The following is a 20,678-nucleotide window of genomic DNA, read 5'->3' on the forward strand; positions in this document are numbered from 1 at the left end:
ACAGAAATAGAATTATACTATATGTACATTTTATATTTGGTTTCTTTCACTAAAAGTAATGTTTTTGAGAAGCACCCTATCAATAGTTCATTCTTTTTTACTGCCGAATGCTCTCCCAATAAATGAATATACTACAATTTGTATATGCATTCTCTCATTGTGGACGTTTGGGTTGATTCTAGTTTTAGGCTGTTATGACTAAGCTGCTATGAACATTCTCCTGAGTGTCTTTTCATAGATATATGTCTTCATTTATTTTAACTACTCTTCTTATCTCTCTGAGTTTTTGAATTTTTACTTTCGTGTTCAATGAAAGAGTCATATCATGACATGGAAGTCCTAACTATTTAACAGACTTCACCCAATCCTTCTTTCATTAGATCTGCCTTCACACCCACCTCCAGGGGCCCCTGCCCATTCTTGGGCCTTTTGTGAATTTTAAGATGAAACAGCTTGGTTCTCATCATTGCCCATTCTTGGTTAAGGATTTGGCTTTTTTGGGTCTGCTCAGTCAGTTGCTGCTTTGCTTATCTGCTTTCCAGCTTCCAAAATTTTAAGCTGTCTCCTTTATTGTCTGACTCATGTTAGAGGGTTTTAGCAGAGAACAGAGTTGAATGTGTATTTCAACGCATCTGGTTTATTCTTTACCTTTTTCCCTTCTTTCTTTCCTACCTGTCACCTTCCACATCCTGCCACTCGTACTATTTCCGTTTCCGTCTCTCCATCTCCCTTTCCCTTCGAATTAGGTGAGGAATCCTCAGAGAGCATGCGACTCAACCCCCTTGTTTTACATCTGCTAAACTTGAAGCCCCACGGACGAGCATGGCAGTCCATCCATGGCTGCCACAGCTACTGCTCTTCTCTATTTTGCCTTTAATGGCAAAAAAGACCTTTTGCTCACCTGTTCTTTCTTCCATTAGCGATCCATTAGCGTGACAGTGTGAGAAAGCAGAGTACCCTCTTCAAGTGGGTCCTAGAAGGCACACCAGAAGAATGTCATAGCTGACCAGGCTGCCATGGGTTCTCTCTGGAGATCAAGGAAGCACCTCAGTTTCGGACTGCTTCTTACTCATGTGCCTTCCCTGTTCCCTGCCCAGCACAGTGCCAGGTAGAGAGTTGCAGCAGGAGAGTGCCCAGCTGCCATGACCTGATAAACTACTGAAACAGACAACTCTCTAGATGGGACCCTCGGGTCCTTTCCGTTGTTTTCTTTGGTCCCATGTTTCTCTGTTTTACTACTTTCTTTGGATCTGAGTGTTAATGCAAAAGATAGCAAAGGGACTCTACCACCCAAAACAGAAATCAAGGCAGGTCACAGTGGTGTGACCATTCTAAGTGCAAGCCCAAACACACACTAGCACACTCTGGCTAATATTGCCATGGCCCCTACCATCCCTTACACATATAAGACCTATAGGAATGTGTGAGGCAACCAAGTACTGAACATGAAAGTACATACATCTGGGGAGTTGTTTAGATTCTCTTTTCAGTACACAGAAGACCAAGTATAAGTTCTGTGCCTTGGCTTTTGGTCTGGGCTGTTCTTCCAGCAGGCTCTGTTCCCAGAGCCTTTGGTCATGCAATCTGGGCTGGTTGCAGCTGGATACAGCCACCCTCTGCCCCCTCCCAATGTTTCACCGGCCTAGCAGCTGAGAATCCTGCTAGGGACAAGAGCCCAGAGGGTGAGACACAGAAGAGAGCACCGTTCTGTCACTTCTCTACCCTGGACGCTCTTTAAGCTGTTTTGACTCTTTGTCTCCCGCAGTTTGTATTTACTTGAACAAGAATGGCAGCACAGGCCCCCACTTAGATAAGAAGAAGGTCCAGCTGCTTCCTGACCATTTTGGGCCAGCCCGCGCCTCCGTGGTGTTGCAGCAGGCTGTCCAGGCTTGCATCGACTGTGCTTATCATCAGAAAACCGTCTTCAGCTTCCTCAAACAGGGCCATGGTGGTGAAGTGATCTCAGGTAAGCACACTTGGGCCGGTGTGGCCTCCTCACCAGAGGGGCAGGCCTTCTCAACTGGCTCATTTCTGGCAAAGCATCCTGGTTCCTACGACAGTCACGCCTGTAGGCTCTGGAGAAATGTGAAGGGATTCTGTTCCTTTTCAACAACCAGAACCCCTCTGAGCCTTATGCACCCCTCTGCCAAGTAGAATACCATGCAGACTCTGCTTAACCAAGCTTCTAAGCAGACTCCTGTCCTGTCTACCTGCTTAGCCTCTGCATACAGAAAATGTATGTGTGTTGCTTTAAAGGCATTCCAGAAGAAAGAATCCAGAGGGACTGCATTGTGGCAACAGGAGTTTCTCCAGATCGCCATAGCCTCCCACCTGGCCTCAGGGGACCAGAGAACTCTTAGGTTCTTCCGGCTCCTTAGCTGCCCAGGCTTAAGCCAGCCCTGTTACAAGGAAGTTGAATCCCAGAGCAGAGTGGGGAAAAACCATTCCCTGTCTCTTTCCTGCTATGAGAGTTTGATTCAACTATGCTGTTTTTTGTTTTCACTGAGAATGTTCACTTTTTCTGCTGTGCCCTAGTTCTGTTTCCGTGTTCCCAAGTCCAAAACCCCATTCTATACCCACCAAGTCTATGAAGACTTGACCTGGAGCCTTTCAGTCTTAACTGCATGATCCTGCATAGTCTCCCACCCCTTCCCTCTAACAAGTTGCAGTATCCAGTCTCGGGGAACCCAGCTGACTTGGCAGACCCTCACGGATACCAATATTCTTTTAGAAGACCCCATAAATAACTGTATTTTGTTAGCAAACATTTTTTGAGCCTTTATCTGACGCCAGAGGTTATTGCCAGGCACTGGCTGGGGAGGAAGAGAAAAGATGACAGGAGAGAAGTATTCTCATGTGCGAGAAATGTGTAAAGGGTGACGTGGGAGCCCTGGCGAGGGAGTAATTGGCTGTGTGGAGGGTGAGGGCACGCACGGAAGACATTGTTCTAGAAGTCGGAGGACTGCTGGGGACTCCAGCTTTCCTTTCCTTGGGAGGCCGAGGCTTCCGGGCAGTAGTCTGCAGGGATGAGGCCTTCTTTGCGCCTCTGTGGCGTTGCTGTCACCCACACCTTTCCTAGGGTTCTTCTGTCCCAAATTTGATTCCCGGGACCGGCCTATCTCCCCATTTCCTTGCTGCCCTCAGAGACAAATGCAAAGGCCTGCTTTTTAAGGATTATACAGATATTTTTTGAATAGAGATAGATAGGGAGGAAAATAAAACCAAGCATGGAATATTTCCAAATGCCGCTGAAACTCTAGTGCCCTGACACAGATCACATTGTGCACCCAAACCATTGCCGGCAATAGCTGTATTCTCCTCATCTACCTGGTTTCTCTGTTCTTAGGCAGTTCTTATGGAAATAGAACCCAAAATGAGCAGATCTCCCGGAGGAGGCCCAGCCAACTGATGGAGCAGATAGAGTTGTGTTCACAGTTGTTTTCACAAGTTGAGTAAAATCGCCTCAGAGCCCCAGGTGCAACAGGCCTGGCCTGGCCACTCCCATTACTGCAAGCCCTTTGGAGGTGGAGGCAAAAATCAAACCCTTGAGGGAGGGCGGGGAGGGGAGGAAACCTGGGCACCGACTGCTTTGTGTAACCAGGTGAGCCTGAAGCAAGCAGTGGGCTGGGCTCCTCCGCCCGGCCTGCCCTGCACTGCCGGGCTGACGCGCTCGCCCCGTTTCCTTCATTCCACAGCCGTGTTTGACCGCGAACAGCACACCCTCAACCTCCCGGCAGTCAACAGCATCACCTACGTCCTCCGCTTCCTGGAGAAGCTCTGCCACAACCTTCGCAGTGACAATCTGTTTGGCAGCCAACCCTTTACACAGACTCACTTGCCTCTCACCACCACCGAGTACAGCCACAGCCACAGCCACAGCCACGACAGGTACCTACCAGGTAGGAGCTGGGATGGGGCCTGGGCTGAGAAAGGGGCACAGGGCTAGCAGCAGCGCCAGTGGGGGCCCGGGGCTGGCCCTCACACCCGCTAGCCCGGCACCTACTCTCTGGACTCCTGGCTTTCTGCGCCTTACCTTTGCCGCAGGCGCAGCCAGGGACTCCTTGGTCTCCTCCCATCTCTGCTCTCTCCAGGATTTTGTTTCCTATCTCTAGGATTAACCTTCTGTCCTCTGGATTTGTATCCCTAGAAAACGGTGGTTCAGAGTTCCCCTCCTGAGCCCCCACGGCGTGTGGCACGTGGAGCCACCATGAGGTCACAGCACGCCTCCCAGTGTGAAGCTGGCGGCAGAGGCCTAAGGTAGCTCTCCCTTGCCAGCAGGAAGGTTTAGTCTCAGGCTGCAGAGTGAGAAGTGTGCTCCCCCGTGATTGGCCGTCCACTCTTTCCTTTGGCACGTGGCCCGAACTCCTCCAGCACTGCCAGGCTAGCAAGTCAATTCAAGTTCCTGCCATTAACAACAAGGCTGGAAAATAACTTTCTTAGTTAGCATAGCAGACCCGCAGCGGGAAAGCGGATGCCACGTGGCCGGATCAATGACTAAGCACTTCCAAGAGAGGTTAAAGAGTGAGTGGAACTCAGCATCTGGAGCCCCAGGACACAGAACGACAGGGAGCGGAGGAAAGCTCGATCCCAGTAGCGAGGTAGGTCGTGGTCAAGAGAGGAAGCAGAGGCCCTTTAGAAGAGTCTCGTGGACTCCTCCTGGCCGGAGGAGCAGAGAGGTGGTGCTGTGAGTGCTGGGGCTGTGCTGTCCTTTGGCGAGGGAGCCCAAGTCTGAAAGGTGCCCATTTCTGACCTACACAAGTCTTGTCACCACACTGCCTCCCCTGGCATCTCTTTATCGTTGTCTTAACAGAGTCCACTTCCGGAGAACGCGCTCGGCAACATGACTACTCACCCGGCCCCCCCACCCTCACCTCTGTCTGTACCTCTGCACCCCAGTGAGCACTGCCTGTGTGACTTGTGTGCAGGGCAAAAAGACAATCTGAATTTCAAATACTCCTTGTGAGGGCCAGACCATCTGGTCCCTGCAGGCATGTCTGTGCCCCCCTCACTGATCTGTTGCTTAGGAGGGATCTTCTCTAAACCTTTTCTCCTGCTTTCTTTTATCATCAGAATCCGAGAACAGAAAGAAGTGTCCTTAGTATGTTGCACTGGGGGTCCGGGCTGGGTATGGCAGACATGGGGCAGACAAAGGCAGGTTGTCAAATACCCCAGCTGTTGGCCTTCAGGAACTCTGAGCAGCACTTAAGTGATGAAAGCAAAGCCTACCCGAGATTCTGGAAGAATGCGTACACGAGAGGGGGTAGTGAACACTGAGGGTAGCTGCTCATCTAAAGAGAGATTTCTCCACGAACCAGGAGCCCAGAATTCTTAAAGGGAATAATCATCACTGAGGACTAAGAGAAAACTTACTGGTAGCAGCATGCAGGGACTGGCAGGGATGTACGTCATGGGCCCGCAGTCATGGAGGGGGTTTGGAATTGAGGCCTGACGTGCCCTGGGAATTCTGTTCCAGTTTGCATCTCTCTGATTCAGCTACCAGACAAGAGGAAGCAAGCTTTAGCCACTCTTCCTTCTTGCCTCACCAACTAAGAAAGAGACAAAGACCAGGGTTATCACATACCGTCCCCACTCCTTCCCTCATTTTCAGACAGATTCAGCCAGCTCTCTGCACCTTCTGGTGCTCACTGTCTAGCTTTTGTTTCCCATCCTGGGTGCTCAGCAACTTGGCTGCTCTTTCCCCAGTTTGTTTGCTTCTCTGAAGTGTTCTAACTGTGCCCAGACAAGCCAGAGCTTTGCCTAGATTTCTCACTCCTCTATGCTCCTTTGCTTATCTTGCCTGCCTGCCTTCCTGCCTGCCTGCTAGCCTGCCTTGCTGACCCTTTGCTCCACCTCTGATCATCTATCATTTCCTGCACTTCCCTGATGACTTACCCAAACCTCTACCAAATAGCTGGATATGCACAGGGCTTGGTCTGCCCTTTGGATCTGCAGTTTATCACTCCCACCCTCCTGCGTGGCTATGCGCTTCTATTTCAGCATCCAAAGCTACCACTCCTCTTATCTAGGTACTTCCTGAGGTGCCTTCTCCCTTCCCTACAGCCTGCCTCCACACTTCCCTGGCCCTTAGGGTCGTGGCCTAACTGACCGCACAATTCCAGTATAGCAGATCCCATTAGGGTTCCTTACCTGAGTTGAGACTTAACTTTTTTTGAAAAACTCCAAACCTACAGACGAGCTGTGCAAATAGGATAGTGAGCAACCATGTACTCTTCATCTAGATTTCCCACTTAACTTTGTAATATTTACTGTACCTATTTCTCTTAGGCATACGTACATATATTTGTGTCTGTGGATTTTTGTTTACTGAACCATCTGAGAGTTAACTGCAGCTGAGAGACGTGATCCTTAATAAACTTTCCTATGTATCTCCTAAGAGTAGGAGTATTATCACACTCAAGAAATTTAACATGAGTAAAATCTACTAGCTGATATAGATAGATAGATAGATAGATCGATAAATGTTCTGTCTCTTTAGTTTTCTTTTATCTACAGCAGTTTTCCACACTTTTGTCTCTGCCTTTCCTGACATGACATTGACATTTTGGAGACTCCAGACCAGTTGTCAGACGCTCTGTGCCAGATGCTATACTAGCCTCTGGGGAGCCAGAGATGGAACAGACCGCATCCCTGCTCTGGGAGCATGCCAGCTGAGAGAGGACAGACATGCACGCGGTGTGAGCCTGGAACGGGCCCTGTGGCCAGCCAGGAGTGATGAAAGACGAGGACAGGAAGGGTTCCCGGTGGAGGGTGGAGGGGGACAGTGTCAGATTAGGGTCACTTCTTCAAAACTCCACACGTGGCCATGTCAGGTGAGAGGCCTGTGAAGGTCATGTGAGAGGGAGTTCCTTCCGGCCCTCAGCACTGACAGCATTAACAGGAGATAATTAACGTAGCTGGTTCCAGGGACTATTATCTTAGCCGTAATTGAAACCACCCAGCATTAACCTCTAGGTCTGCCGTTTGGGGATTGCCCAGATTCCTCTCTGCTCAAGGAGGTTCATTTGTCCCAAGGTGGTAAGTTCCTTGTGCCTGTTTTTCTAGCTGCCGTCCAGGGTCATCTGAGCTTATAAAGTGGTTCTCCTGCCAGAATCCTAAAGTGTACAGGATTCAATAAAGTCAGATAAGAAGTGTGAAATCTGTTAGGTTGCATCCCTCTGTGGGGATGAAACCCTTCGTCCCCATGTGGGGTTTCCTCATAGAACTGTCAGAGTTCCAAGATGATGCAGATGCTCATAATTAATTGAACCTGTGTCGAGTCTATTATTCAGTCGGCCAACCCAGAAGTTACTGGTTGCACAACACCAAGGTCTGGTTTAGGCATATGGGCAGGGGGCATTTCCATAGTAAACTAGGGGCCCAGGTCCTCACGCTCACAGACTTTACAACCTGGTAAAGAGGAACAAATAAGCAAACAGTTCATTCGTGATGATGCGTACTTTCAGAGGACACGTTCAGATTTCAGAAGTTCAAACCGGGTGTCAGGAGAGGCTTTCCAGAAGAAATGATATCTAAGCTTGGACCTGAAGGAGCAGGATAATCAGGTGGAGATGCCACAGACCCAAGGAGATGGAGGAGAGGAGTGATGAAGAATGTTCCTGTTGACTGAATAGCATGTCAGACTGTGAGGGACAAAGGGGAGCGTGACCCGTGTCAGAGGAACCGGATGTCTGGTACAGCTGACACACACAGTGGAAGAGAGGCATGTGAGAGACGAGGCTGGAGCGGAGGCAGCAGCCTGGTCAGGAAAGCTCTAACTGACCGTATTACCAGCTTTTTATCATTGAGCAGTGAGCACCCAGGGAAGGGACACAGTCACAGCGCTTCAGAGAGGTCACTCAGGATCCTGTGTGGGAGAATGGATTGGTACAGGGCGAGACAGTAGGCAGGGAGGCTGTCTGGAGGTTTGTGTGGGACTCCATGAGTCCTCTTAGATTTGGGGATAATCCTTTCCTTCGATACCCAAATCTAAATAACATCGAATGAACCCCCACCCCCCATCATTCAGACCTAGGGTTCCTGCTCTGACTCAGACTCCTGCAGACTCCTGCTCCTTCTTTCCCAGACCACTCTTATAGCTGACCGTCCCTCCCTTAGGTGCTTTGTCCCAAACATTTGGTCCAATTCTTCATCCTTCATTTCCCTAAGGAAAATGAATACAAAAATGAATACAATTGTAATAAACTTGTACTGGGGTTTAGGGGGGTGGGGGAGAATTGCCACAAAGAACAGGAAGCATTTTAACATTTCTGTTTTATCTTAATGTTTATCTGCTGTTACAGGATGTATCCTATTGGCCTCATTCACCTTCGGCCTCAGCCTGCTGCCATTTCTGGGACCCACTCTAGGTTTGGGGGATTTTCTTCTCTGTTCTCTATTCCTTCCATCCCATACCTCCTCTTTTTCCAGCTATCAGCAGGCAACTCCAGCTTAATATATTATGCAGAATAATTTTGTTTCCTCTTATCTCCAATTTCCCAGACTTTGTCTTTCAAAACCAAAACTATATAAATGTAACAATGTAATTATATAAATGAAAGAACCACATAGCCCACCCAGATCTTTACTTGCAACTCAAAGAACAAAGACAAAAGCTGTTGGTAGAGAGATTTGTTCCATCTATCCCGTGTTCTCTTTTTTCTGCCTTCATGTGGATTAATCCAGTTGTTTTATGATTTCTATTTCCTTATTGGCTTATTAGCTATAACTAATTTAATTCTTTGTTTTAGTTTAGTGATTGCTTTAGTTTATATTATACATTTTTTACATATCACAGTCTACCTTAGAGCCATAGTCTTATCCCTTTGCATATCGCATAAGAACCTTGCAGCTGGTACACTCTCCCCATCTTCTGGCCTTTGTGCTATTGTTACCATACATTTTACTTTTACATATATTGTAAATCCCACTATACATTATTATTTCACTTTAAATAGGTAATCCTCTTTTAATTTTTTTCAATATAAAAAATATATTCTTTTAACATAAAAGAAAAAAATTATTTTATATTTACCCTTTCATAGTTACCCTTTCTGGTATTCTGGTACTTTCCATTTTTTTAGTGTAGAGCCAGTTTCATATCTTCTCCCTGCTGAAGGACTTTCCTTAACGTTTCTCAGAGTTACAGTCTACTGGACACAAATTCTTTCAGTTTTGTATCTTTGAAAAATTCTTTTGTTTTTTTGGGTTTTTTTGTCTTTGTTTCTGAAAGATACTTTTAAAATTGACTCTCTTTTTGTTCAGCACTTTTTAAAAGATGTCACTCCATTGTTTTCTGGTTTGCATTGTCTCTGATGAGAAGTCTGCTGTCATTCTTCTTTTTGGTCTCATGCTGTTCCCACCCCCCTCCACACCCCCCAGGGTGCTTTTAAGGTTTTCTGTTTATTATTGATTTTTAGCCATTTGACTATGCTGTGCTTTGGTGAGGTTTTCTTCATGCCTCTTGTGCTTAGAGTCCCCTGAGCTTCTTGGCACATGTGGGTTTACAGCGTTTTATCAAATGTGAAAAACTTTCTACCATTCTTTCTTCATATATATTTTCTTCACCTCTTTGGAGACTCCAATTAGACATATATGAGTCTCCTTGAAGCTTTCCCACTGTTTAGTGATGCTTTTTAAATATTTTCAGCCTTTTTTCTGTGCGTTATTTTGGATAAATTCTGTAGCTGTGTTTAAGTTAGCTAATCTTTTCTTCTACAGTGTCTAATCCACTCTTAATCCATCTCATGTATTTTTATCTCAGACATTGTGTTTTCATTTCTAGAAGTTTGACTTGGGTCTTTTTATGTCTTTGGTATTTTTGCTTAACCTGCATAGTCTTTGCTCTGTCTTCTTGAGCATTTGAAATCTAGTTGTAATCACCTCTCCAGAGCTCTGACCCATGAACTGTAGCTGCCTTGGCCTATCTGGACTCGGCCCCATCTCCTCAGCTCAGGGAGCTCACCGGCTCTGTCTAATCTTCCCCTGCCTCCACTGTGGCCTGGAAACACTCTAGACAGTGAGCTGAGAGCAAGCCTAGGGCTCACCTTTTTTGTTACCCCTTTTTAGGAATCACTGTCCTGCACTACCTGATGCCCAGTGTCTGAAAATGGTTATTTCATGTATTTTGTCTTTTTGTTTTCAGTTCCAAGAAATCAGATATGCCTAGACCCTGCTACTCTGTCTTAGTGGAAATCCAAAATGTATCCTAAAGCCATGTACATCTTACCAGTCTACTGCCTTTGCCATTATCCTCTCTCTCTTGGCCTGAGAGGTCCTTTCTGGCCTATCTCGTCCCCTCTCTCGTTCCTCTCTGCTCCATTTTCTACCTAATAGCCCAAAGGGTATTCTTCAGGAATAAATGAGCTTATGGCATGCCCTAACCTAAAACTCTGTAGTGGCATTCTAACACACTTACAGTAAAATCCAGGTGTCCTACTCTGGTTTGCAGTATTCTGCATCATCTGGTCCTTGCCTACCGTGCCAGATTCATCTCTTCCTTCCATATATTTTAGCTACACTGTTTTTCCTCATTTCCCCAAATATTCCAAGCTGTTTTTCTACTCAAGATCTTTCTATAAGTTACCAGGCAGCAGCCCTTAGCCATTGTACCAGGAGACCTACAGCAGATGATTAGGTTCTATCTAAGCCACGTCAGCTCCTTGGCCCTTTCCACAGAATTCTCTGCGGGTGAGGGCATCCTGGGTCATGTTCCTATCCTTTGCAGTTTTGCAATTTTTCTTGGAGGTCAAATGTTTAGATAATGCTTGGGATTCATTGGGGCTGCCAGCGAACCCTAAAACCAAGCACATTGTTTAGCATACCTCTACTTGGATGCTTCAGACCACAGCTGTTAAACATCATCTTGTCAAGGAGACCTCTCAAGGTCTCCTCATCTAAAAAAGCCCCCCTTGTTATTTTCTGTCTTAATACCCTATTTGCTTAGTAATATTTACAATAGTTTCTAATTTTTTATAAGCTTGTATTTTGTCATCCTTCCCACTAGATTAATTATTCCTTGAGGGAAGGGACAATATCTGTCTTTTTCATCGTTCACAGTATCCGTCTCCCTGTCACGTAGCAAATATCTGATAATATTTGCTGAATTAAAGTGTACTAGAGGGTGTAGGACACGTAGTTCAGAGGACTTTTTTTGCATGAGGCAGACTTAAGCATACACAGGAACTGTGGTAGTCTCTGGGTCTTGTGTTGGCATAAGAATTTTCTTAGAAAATTCTAGAAATTCTTAGAAAATTCTAGTTTCTTTCATTTGTTTCACCCCAGGAAGGGGAAAGCATGGTTGTGAGCACAGATTCCTTGAATCCCAGAAATGGAAAGTGGTCTAGAGATGATCTAGTGTCTAGCCCAACAGATCGGGTGGTCATCTGACTTCTGCTTAAGTGCTCCCAATGACAGGTTGCTCACCATCACCTTTGGCAACCGATTTTATTGCTGGGCATTTCTGATTGCTACAGTGCCTTCACTTTTGAGCCCAAATCTGTCTTCTTATAACTCCTGCCCCCTGTTTTACTGTCTGCCTTTCAGAAGATCCAATCTACCTCCAGTTCTCTTTCCTTCCCATGACTGTCCTCAGGTTATTTGTCACCCCTGACTTTCCTCCAGATCATGCATTCGTGGGCTCTTTCTCCTTTGCATGATTTCTAGACCTCCCCCCACCATTCTTGCCATCCTCCCCTGGGAACTCTTGTTTTTAGGGTAGCCTTACAAGGTGAGACGCCAAAAAAATCTGCTTCTGACTGGAAATCAGTGCATAAGGAAAGGCCTTTATCTGTCTGTTTACCTCTGCATACCCCCTCCCTAGCACAGGAGCTAGTACTCAAAGGATGCTCAACAGATGTTTGCTGAATGAAGGAATGAGCTCCTTCCCATGCTGACTGTTCTTATGTCTCTAACACATCCACAGCAAATTTCATTTAAATTGACCATATGAGATTGTCTTTTTAAAAAATTTTTCTTGGGGCGCCTGGGTGGCTCAGTCGGTTGAGCGCCGACTTCGGCTCAGGTCACGATCTCGCGGTCCGTGAGTTCGAGCCCCGCATCGGGCCCCTGTGCTGACAGCTCAGAGCCCGGAGCCTGTTTCAGATTCTGTGTCTCCCTCTCTCTGACCCTCCCCCATTCATGCTCTGTCTCTCTCTGTCTCAAAAATAAATAAATGTTGGGGCGCCTGGGTGGCGCAGTCGGTTAAGCGTCCGACTTCAGCCAGGTCACGATCTCGCGGTCCGTGAGTTCGAGCCCCGCGTCAGGCTCTGGGCTGATGGCTCGGAGCCTGGAGCCTGTTTCCGATTCTGTGTCTCCCTCTCTCTCTGCCCCTCCCCCGTTCGTGCTTTGTCTCTCTCTGTCCCAAAATAAATAAATAAATAAATAAATAAATAAATAAATGTTAAAAAAAAATTAAAAAAAAATAAATTTTTCTTAATGTTTTATTTATTTTGAGAGAGAGAGACAGAGTACAAGCAGGGGAGGGGCAGGGAGAGAGGGAGACACAGAATCTGAAGCAGGCTCCAGGCTCTGAGCTGTCAGCACAGAGCCCGACGTGGGACTTAAACTCGTGAACTGCAAGATCATGACCTGAGCCAAAGTCAGACACTTAACCGATTGAGCCACCCAGGTGCTCCTCAGTGTCTTTTTATAGATGGGCAAACTGAATCCCAAGAAAAAGGCAGAGATCAGTGACCAGTGGTAATGCCAGAAATAGAACTCAAGTCTTGCAGCCCTAACTTCTGACCCTGGGCCAATGGTTGCAAAGTTCCTTTTAGCAGTAGAACTCCTTTTTGCAAAGGCAGGATTATATGAAAACTCTGGGGTATAAAAGTTAAAAACAGAGCTGTTTTGCTAGAACCTGGGGTGAGACCCAGAGGCCTACTCACTTGGCCCTCGGGGATCTGTGGAGCACAGTTTGAGAGCACTGCAGTCTTCTTTGCTGCACTGTCTTGCTGAGGCGGCCAAGCCCTCGTCTGGTCAGCCTTAAGTAGACGAGGCCCTCCCAGGGCCCTCCCAGGCATGATTCTTCATCTGTCCACTGCCTCTCATTAGGAGAGCTTTAATGACCTGGCCTGGTGCCGTTGCCCCTGTCCCGGTGTTCAGGCCCCTCAACTCAGACTCCAGGCCTCCACTGCCATTCGTAGCATCGCTGAGAGGAAGAGACGCTGACTTGCATCAGCAGCTGGTGAGCCCCCCATACTGTCCTGATGACGCTTCACACGCTAGTTCGGGTGAGGCAAGTTGCGCTGTCCGCGGTTTTCGCCAGGTAATGAGGGCTCGGAAGGCACATGCAGAAACTAGATTTCATCCTCTTCCCGAGTTACTGCAGAGAACGTAGGCTTGCCGTAACTCTGAGTGAAGGATAAATAAAATAACTCCCCACCTTGGTAAAGTCCATCTCATTCCATTTTCTCATTTAATGTTCTCAGCATGAGAGAGAGGGATTCCCCCCCCCCCGCCCTTTTACAGATAAAGCTGGCGCTGAGAGGACAGACAGCTTGCACGGGGTCAAATACCTGGAGAAGGGCAGGAGCCCAGGTGTAGAACCCGGGCCTCCTGTTTGCTGGCTTGGAGTCCTGTGCTTGTCTCAAAAGTGGGACGCTGCTGTGGTCCCCTATCCTGGAAGATAGGAATCTGAAGGCTCGTCTGCCTGAAGGGGTGGGCTGCAGTCCAGGTCCCCAGAGACTTCTCTCTCCGGGACCATTGCCGGGGTAGGGCTTTGTCAGTCACACTCCCGAGATTAAGGGCAAATAGCTGGATTTGATTCTAAGCCCCCGGTTACCCCACAAGTTCAGGTAGTAGAAAGTAGTCCTAAAATCCTGACCCATCTTGCCATAGAAGTCTTATCGTGTGCCAGACCGTGTGTTTGACTGTAGTGTTGATCACAGGCCTGAGTGAATCCCAAGCGTTACCTGAACAGCCGACCTCTAAGAAAAGCCACAAAGGATGGGGGTGGGGGGTGGCCCAGGACCCAGCACTCCTCCTTTAGGCAGAGATGATGTGAGCAGGGCTGAGGAACTGACTGAGTGTGGGCAGAGCCCAGTCACGAGAGGGAGCCTGCTTCAGGTTCTGGAGTGCACTCATTAGGGGCTGCTGCCCAGCTGAAGGGCTGGGCCTCAGAGGAAGGGGGCTTCCCATGTTCTAAATGAGGAGAGTGCGGTTCTGAGAGAAGCACCTTGTCTACCCAGTGCCAGAGCCAAGTTCTAATCCAGATTCTGGTCTCCACGGCCCTATTCTCACCGCCGCATAAGCCCAGCTTCCTTGGGGTAGTTCTGTTCCACAAGGCAAGTACGAAAGGAGGGAGGGAACCAAGGAGCAGACCCTTCATAGACAGGCTGTTAGTTGGGCACTGAGGAGTGTTTCTGAGATGTCTTGCTGGCTGAGGGGGTCACCTTTTAAAGTGTCCTCATCTAAGTAACCATACCTCTTCTCCAGCTCCCCTGTCCCCTGCACTAGCATCTCGTGTGTAGGGAGGCAGCCTCTTCCTAAAATAGTTCTATTTGTTTTAAGGTTCTCCTTATCCAGAAAAAGCTTAAGACATCCAGACCACAAGAAACTTCAAAGACTATCTAATATAAAAGGAAGAGTCCCTAAGGAGATACAAGTCCAGAGAATGGCACTGGGCTTGACTAAGGTCACCTAGTGAGAGCCAGAGCCATGCCTAGTACACAGGCCTCCTGAGATAGCCTAGAACTTTCTGTCTTGCTGCCTCTTGCTCCATCCAAACAGGTACCTGCGAGGCCAGCGCCCCGGCAGTCCTTCTAGACTAGTTCCTGCTCTAACTCTGGTTTTACTGTTTTCCAGGTGAAAGCTTTGTCCTGGGGAATAGTCTGACCCGGTCCTTGGAACCACACTCAGACTCCATGGACTCCGCCTTGACTCCCACCAACCTTGTCAGCAGCTCCCAAAACCTTCGAACCCACGGGTACCGGCCTCTGCTTCCATCTTGTGGCCTCCCACTGAGTCCTGCCTCGGCTGTGCGCAGGCTGTGCTCCAGGGGTAAGCTGACTGCAGTTCTGGCCCTCGCTCTTCCCTTCCTTCCTCACTGAGCGCTGGCTGCCCCCTGCCTGGCAGTTGGACGGGGTCCAGACTTACCATTTGTGTCTAGCTAGGCACCAGGGAGGCATCTGGAGCTCTGGGATTGGCTTGACAACAGTGGAAACTAAGAGCCAAAGACTCGAGCCAAAGGGACAGGGAAAGGTACCCCCATTCATTTATTAGCCATTCATTCGAAGACCATCTGTGTTCAGCATGGGGATGCAAAAGTCAATCGCTTCTGGTCCTCAGAGTGTTCACAGTCTTACGGGAGAGACAAACACTTCAACACAATTGTAAGACATATCTTGAGAACAGAGATGTGCTTTGGATAGTATGAAAACTGCAGGAAAGAAGAACACCTAACCCAAGCTCGGTATCCAGGGGAAGCTTCCTTGAATTTTTTTTTTTTTTTTAACGTTTATTTATTTTTGAGAGAGAGAGAGACAGCATGAGCAGGGAAGGGGCAGGGAGAGAGAGAGGGAGATACAGAATCCGAAGCAGGCTCCACGCTCTGAGCTGTCAGCACAAAGCCCGACGTGGGGCTCAAACTCACAAACCAGGAGATCATGACCTGAGCCGAAGTCGGACACTTAACCGACTGAGCCACCCAGGCACTCCTAGGGGAAGCTTCCTTGAGGAGGTGACACCACCCTGTCTGAGACTTCGAAGCTGTGAGTGGTGAGATCAGGAGTAGTAGGGGAGGGAGAGCTTTCCAGGAAGAGAGCATAGCGGAAAAAGGACAGAGGGGTACTTGAAACAGAAAAGCCTGGAAAGGTCAGGGGGCTGCTTCGCAGAGGACCCAAAGCTGTGGAGCAGGATGGAGTCTGGAGTGGATCCTGCAGGCAGTGTGAAGCTGCCGAAGGCTTTTAATTAGAGGCGAGACCTAAAGAGTCTTGTGTTTTCAACAGATCACGTACTACTGTGTTGAGGACACATTTGAGGAAGGACAGACTAGAGAGGCCACTTAGGAGGTTGGGGAGTGGGCCAAACCAGAACAGATAAAGGCCTGGATTAGAAAAGTGGTAGATAGTTTATAGAAGAGCAAATGGGTTAAAAAACTATTCACGAGGCAGATACAGTCAGATTTGAGGATAGTGAGAAAGAAGGGAGGAGGAATGTCTCCTTGGTTTCTAGATGGGGTGGCAGGGTGCCATTCAGTGAGAGAGGGGACCAGCCGTAGAAAGACAGGGAGGGAGCCCACAGGTCATCTAGGTGGCATCCACCAGGCAGTGGCTCTGCAGGTCTGATTCTCAGGGAAGACAACTGAACTGAAGATAAATGTTGGGGCGTCATCGGCATGCAGATGGTAGTTGAAGCTGTAGGATGAATGCCAGCCACTTCCCAGGAGTCTGTGGGTAGAATGAAAAGAACAATTGACTAAAGGTGGAGTCCTAGGGACCAACAAAGTTCAGGAGGTGGGAGCAGGAAGAAGATCCCAGGAGACGACAAAGAAGTAGTCAAATGCGAGGAAAAACCAAATCTGATGTTGCAGTGGCCAGGATTACAGAGAGCATTTCAAAGAGAGGGCGCCACAACAAAGATTTGGCAACTATCTGTCGGGGGTGGTGATTAGTGGGTAATTGACGACCTTAGCAAGAGCAGCCTCAGAGGTTGTGGAGGGCGATGAGGGCAGATAGCATGGTGAGGTACTAAAGAGGGCTTAAGAAAAAGAAAAATGGTGACCTACAAAAGGTCTTCAAGAGTGGGAGCGCCCCGGATGTGTTTATCAGCAGACAAGTTGTGCCTTCCAAGAAGAAGAAATGAAGAATATAGGAAAGAGAAGAGAGTAAGGCTGTGGGTGTGGTGCGGTGGGAAGGGTTAGGGACCCAGGGCATAGAAAAATGGGTTGGCCTTAAGCCTTGTTCTTTGAGACTGGAGGAAAGATTGATGGTGGCCATGAGTGAATGGGGAGAGGGCGAGTAGAGAAGGGCTTAGGGGAGCTCCCAGACTGGACTGGTCAAGAGCAGACAGGGGGAAATGGAGCAAGGAGAAGGGACTGGCTTTCGGGAAACACTGAAGGCCCAGCTGTGCTTGGAGACTAGTCTGCCATTTTGCCAGAGATGTGGTTTTCTTCTGTGGTCTTAGAAACCTAGATGTGGGAATGAGAAAAGACTGTCTGCGGATGAAAGTTTCACGTTGAGGTAGAAGGGCAAGAGGGCCAGGGAGTGGGGGAGCTGGAGGGACAGCCGTTTAGACCATCAGCACCGGACCGGGCCAGGTAGGGAAGAAGAAGCAAGGCTGGGACAAGGCTGAAGGATGGGGAATTGTGAGTCTGCTGGGCTAAACGTCTCTGTGACGTAATGGGTTTAGTGGACTGAAGTCCAGGACAGTTACAGACATGGGAGGTTGGGGTCAGAGAAAGGGATGTTTACGTTTCTGAAGTGGATTTGTTCCAAGTGATGGCAGGAAGCAGGCAGTGGCCTTGGCGGGAGGTATTTGAAGCAGAGTGGAGGTGAAGGTCACTGGAGGCCAGGTGGGTGACTGAGTGCCTCTGAGGATGAGGACAGGAACCGGCTGGAGCAGGAGGCTGTGACCGACATACCGAGCAATCTCCATCTCACAAGGGGTAGAAGCCCAGAGGTCTGTAGGCGACAGTGAACAGGACGAGCAGGTGGCTGGGCACATATCTGGCCTCTGATGAACATGAGCTTTCATAGGAGAAAGGCCTAAAAGTGGCCATGGAGAGACGGGGAAGTGCCACCTCCACACTCCCAGCCCCCGGCGTGTGGAACAATAAGAAGATTCCATTGACAGGGCCTGCCGTGGAGAGAAGCGGCCTCAGGAGAGAGAGTTTTAGGGAGACCGAGTGGGGGGAAGAAGCCAGGCCGTCACCCAGCAAGGCGGTGCGGGGCATGGGCAGCACTAAAGTCCAGGCAGAGCCGCCAGCTGATTTCCCGCCTTGAGTCTTGGGGGAGTCGTCTCACCTCTCAGGTCTCCACACCCCTCTTTTGTGCACTGGACATGGTGATATGGACCTGGTCTTTTCACAGGAGTGTGACAAGGATCAGATGGAAGCGGGGATAAGGGATCACTTGGGAAGCTTAATCACCCCCCAGGTGTGAAGGGATTCCGTCACCGTCCTCCCTCCCGAGGCCCTCTCTGTTGGGAGTGCTGCTTGATGGCTGCCCCATGCGCCACCGGCCTGAGATGTCACTCTTGTCTCCGGGCACCTCCTCTCTTCCTTTGGAATGCGTGTGAGCCTGTTGGCCCGGTCATGGTCTAAATCTCTTGTGACCCTGTAGAACCTCATACGGCTATGAAGGATTCCATTTGGCACTAGAACTCTTTGTCCCGAAGAATTCACATGTTGAGTCTGTCCCCTCTTATTTCACTAATCGAGGATGAGTAGGCATCGGTTTGCTAGTCTGGCCACCTGCCTTAGATGTGCTTCACCTGCCTTAGTCATTCTCAGACTGAGACCCTCTGCCTTCCTTGAGGGGTAACCACCAGCTCTCATCGGGCAGTGGGAGAGAATCCCGCTGTAGTCTGTGTGCAGAAATGGGGACAGAAGACAGATCCAGGGCACTGACTTGTCTTCTTCCTAGCTGTGTGGTCTTGGGAAAGTCACTTCACTTCTCCGGGCCTCAGCTCCCTCATCTCTAAACGGAAGATGATGCTGCTTCCCTCAAGGGCTGTTTTAAGGGTCAGATGAGCTGACAGTGGCGGGTGGTGGGGGTTCTTCCTACTGTTCACTCTTCCCGACATCCACCACTACCACCTGCTGCACGCCACAGTCGTCTCTTGGCTTGGACTGGTCTCCCTTCTGCCCTCCCCCGAAGCCTAAGTCTATTCACACGGGCTCTGAGAGCGATCCTTTCCACTGTAAGTTGGTTCCAGTCACTCCTCTGCTCAAAACCGACCTACTTCGCTCAGAAAAGCCAATGGTTTTTTCTGTGGCATCGAGGTCCTGTTATGTGCACCACCATGCCCCCCAGCCCATCACACACACTACCTCTCAGAGGTTATCTCCTACCACTCTCTCCTCATTCTCTCGGCTCTGGCCCACAGGCCTCCCGGCTTCACCGTAAACATGCCAGTCACCCTTCTGCCTCACGGTCTGTGCTCAGGTGTCATCATTTCAGAGCTGTCTCTCCCGACCACCATATAAATTAGCAACTTCCTGCCACTTGTCCTCCCGGGGTATGTTGGAACAGGAGGAGGCTGCCAGACAAACTCAGAAATACGTAGTAGCATCAGCTGTGTGAATATGTGCGTGCGTTTATGTTTATATGTGTATAATGTCATTGTGTGTGTGTTTGGTTCTTAGCTCCCCTAGGTCAAGGAATTGGCCGAGATGGTCCAGGGACACGTCCATGAGTATATCTTCTCTCTGCTGTCCGTAATCTCTGCAGCCGGTCTCTCTGTCAGTGTCACAGTGCACTGTCAGGGCAGGGAGAGGTGGCTGGCTCAGAGCCCTCTCCAACTTCCTGTCTACCACCGCCTCTAAAAAGCCATCGGAATTTCTATGGCGATCGTCACCCTGCTTGCCCTGGCACACTTCTCCCCTCATCTGGTCAGTGCCCAGCTACGAGTTGGAGATGTAACTGCCCGGAGTCTCTTCCCCAGGGAGCAGGGGCTGGGCCAAGCCAAATGTGCTTTGACTTTTAGACCTGGGACCCACCCAGAGTGAAGGGAAATGGAGGAGATTTTTAGCCTTTGCAAGAGACAGTTGACGAGTACAGCCTTCTGCTCTCCTAGGTGGGTTTCAGCTCGCCTCTCAGCTGTGTGACAGGCATCTCCTGAGTGGTGAGGATACAGACGTGAACAAGGCAAGGTCCCTGCCTCAAGACAGCCTGGTGGGGGAGCCAGAAAAATACACAAGTAACTATTATGTAGGGTCATTCGTTCATTTAACAAACCTATCTGAGCGTCCACTATGGCTGCCCAGGCCCTCTTTTATGTCCTGGAGACTGTGAAAGGAAACCACCCCCCCCCCCCCGTGTGTCTGTCTCCCTTACGCCCAGTACTCCATTTAACGTGACTTCACCCCTGACACCACACGTGCAGCTCTCCCCACACCAAACAATTGTGCCACACCACCTGGGTGTCCTACAATTTAACTCAACTCTGACACTGTGTGAAGAGAGCATCAGATCCCATCGGCTAAGGGTTCGGTCCCACAGGCCCCCTGCCCCACGCCACCAGAGGCCAGTCGAAGGTCCGGGATGTCACCCGTGCTTCTGACTGGCCGACTAAATCAAGGGTTCCCACAGTCACCTCCTTGGGTTCACTCACGAAAACTTACTAGGTTACCAGCTTTCTGTAACCAGAGACAACTCAGGAACAGCCAGATGGCAGAGCTGCCCAGGGCGAGGCATGTGGGAGGGGGCACCAGCTTCCATGCCCTCTCCAGACACACAGCTCTCCCCACACCTCCATGTGTCCACCAACCAGGGGTTCTTGCCCTCCGAACCCCATCGTTTGGGGTTTTTACAGAACCTTGATTACACAGGCACAATCAGTTAAGTCATTGGCCACTCTCCTCCCCAGGGAGGTTGGCAGGCAACCCCCATCCTTTAGGGACTTTCCAGAAGTGACCTCAGGAACATGCTCAGGTGTGGCTAGAAAGGGCTTGTTGTGAATAACAAAAGGCACCTTTCTTTCTCTCACCATTTAGGAAATTCCAAGAATTTTAGGAGTTC

The 20,678-nt window shown here is 49.1% G+C and overlaps 1 protein-coding gene across 11 annotated transcripts in view; it reads left to right on the forward strand.

The window, feature by feature from the left end:
* The window catches only part of SCMH1 (Scm polycomb group protein homolog 1), a 151,640-nt gene that overhangs the window by 127,474 nt on the left and 3,488 nt on the right, over positions 1-20,678 (forward strand). For 6 of the 11 annotated variants that reach the window (XM_049617394.1, XM_049617398.1, XM_049617396.1 and 3 more), the window contains 4 exons: positions 1,766-1,966; positions 3,696-3,899; positions 14,803-14,997; positions 19,735-19,857. In XM_049617394.1, the coding sequence (XP_049473351.1) occupies positions 1,766-1,966; positions 3,696-3,899; positions 14,803-14,997; positions 19,735-19,857 (723 nt within the window). The remainder of the gene's footprint in view (positions 1-1,765; positions 1,967-3,695; positions 3,900-14,802; positions 14,998-19,734; positions 19,858-20,678) is intronic. The other 5 variants (XM_049617395.1, XM_049617401.1, XM_049617405.1 and 2 more) reach the window with 1 other exon arrangement.

Source organism: Panthera uncia, assembly GCF_023721935.1.
Source record: "Panthera uncia isolate 11264 chromosome C1 unlocalized genomic scaffold, Puncia_PCG_1.0 HiC_scaffold_4, whole genome shotgun sequence".
Lineage (NCBI taxonomy): Eukaryota > Metazoa > Chordata > Mammalia > Carnivora > Felidae > Panthera > Panthera uncia.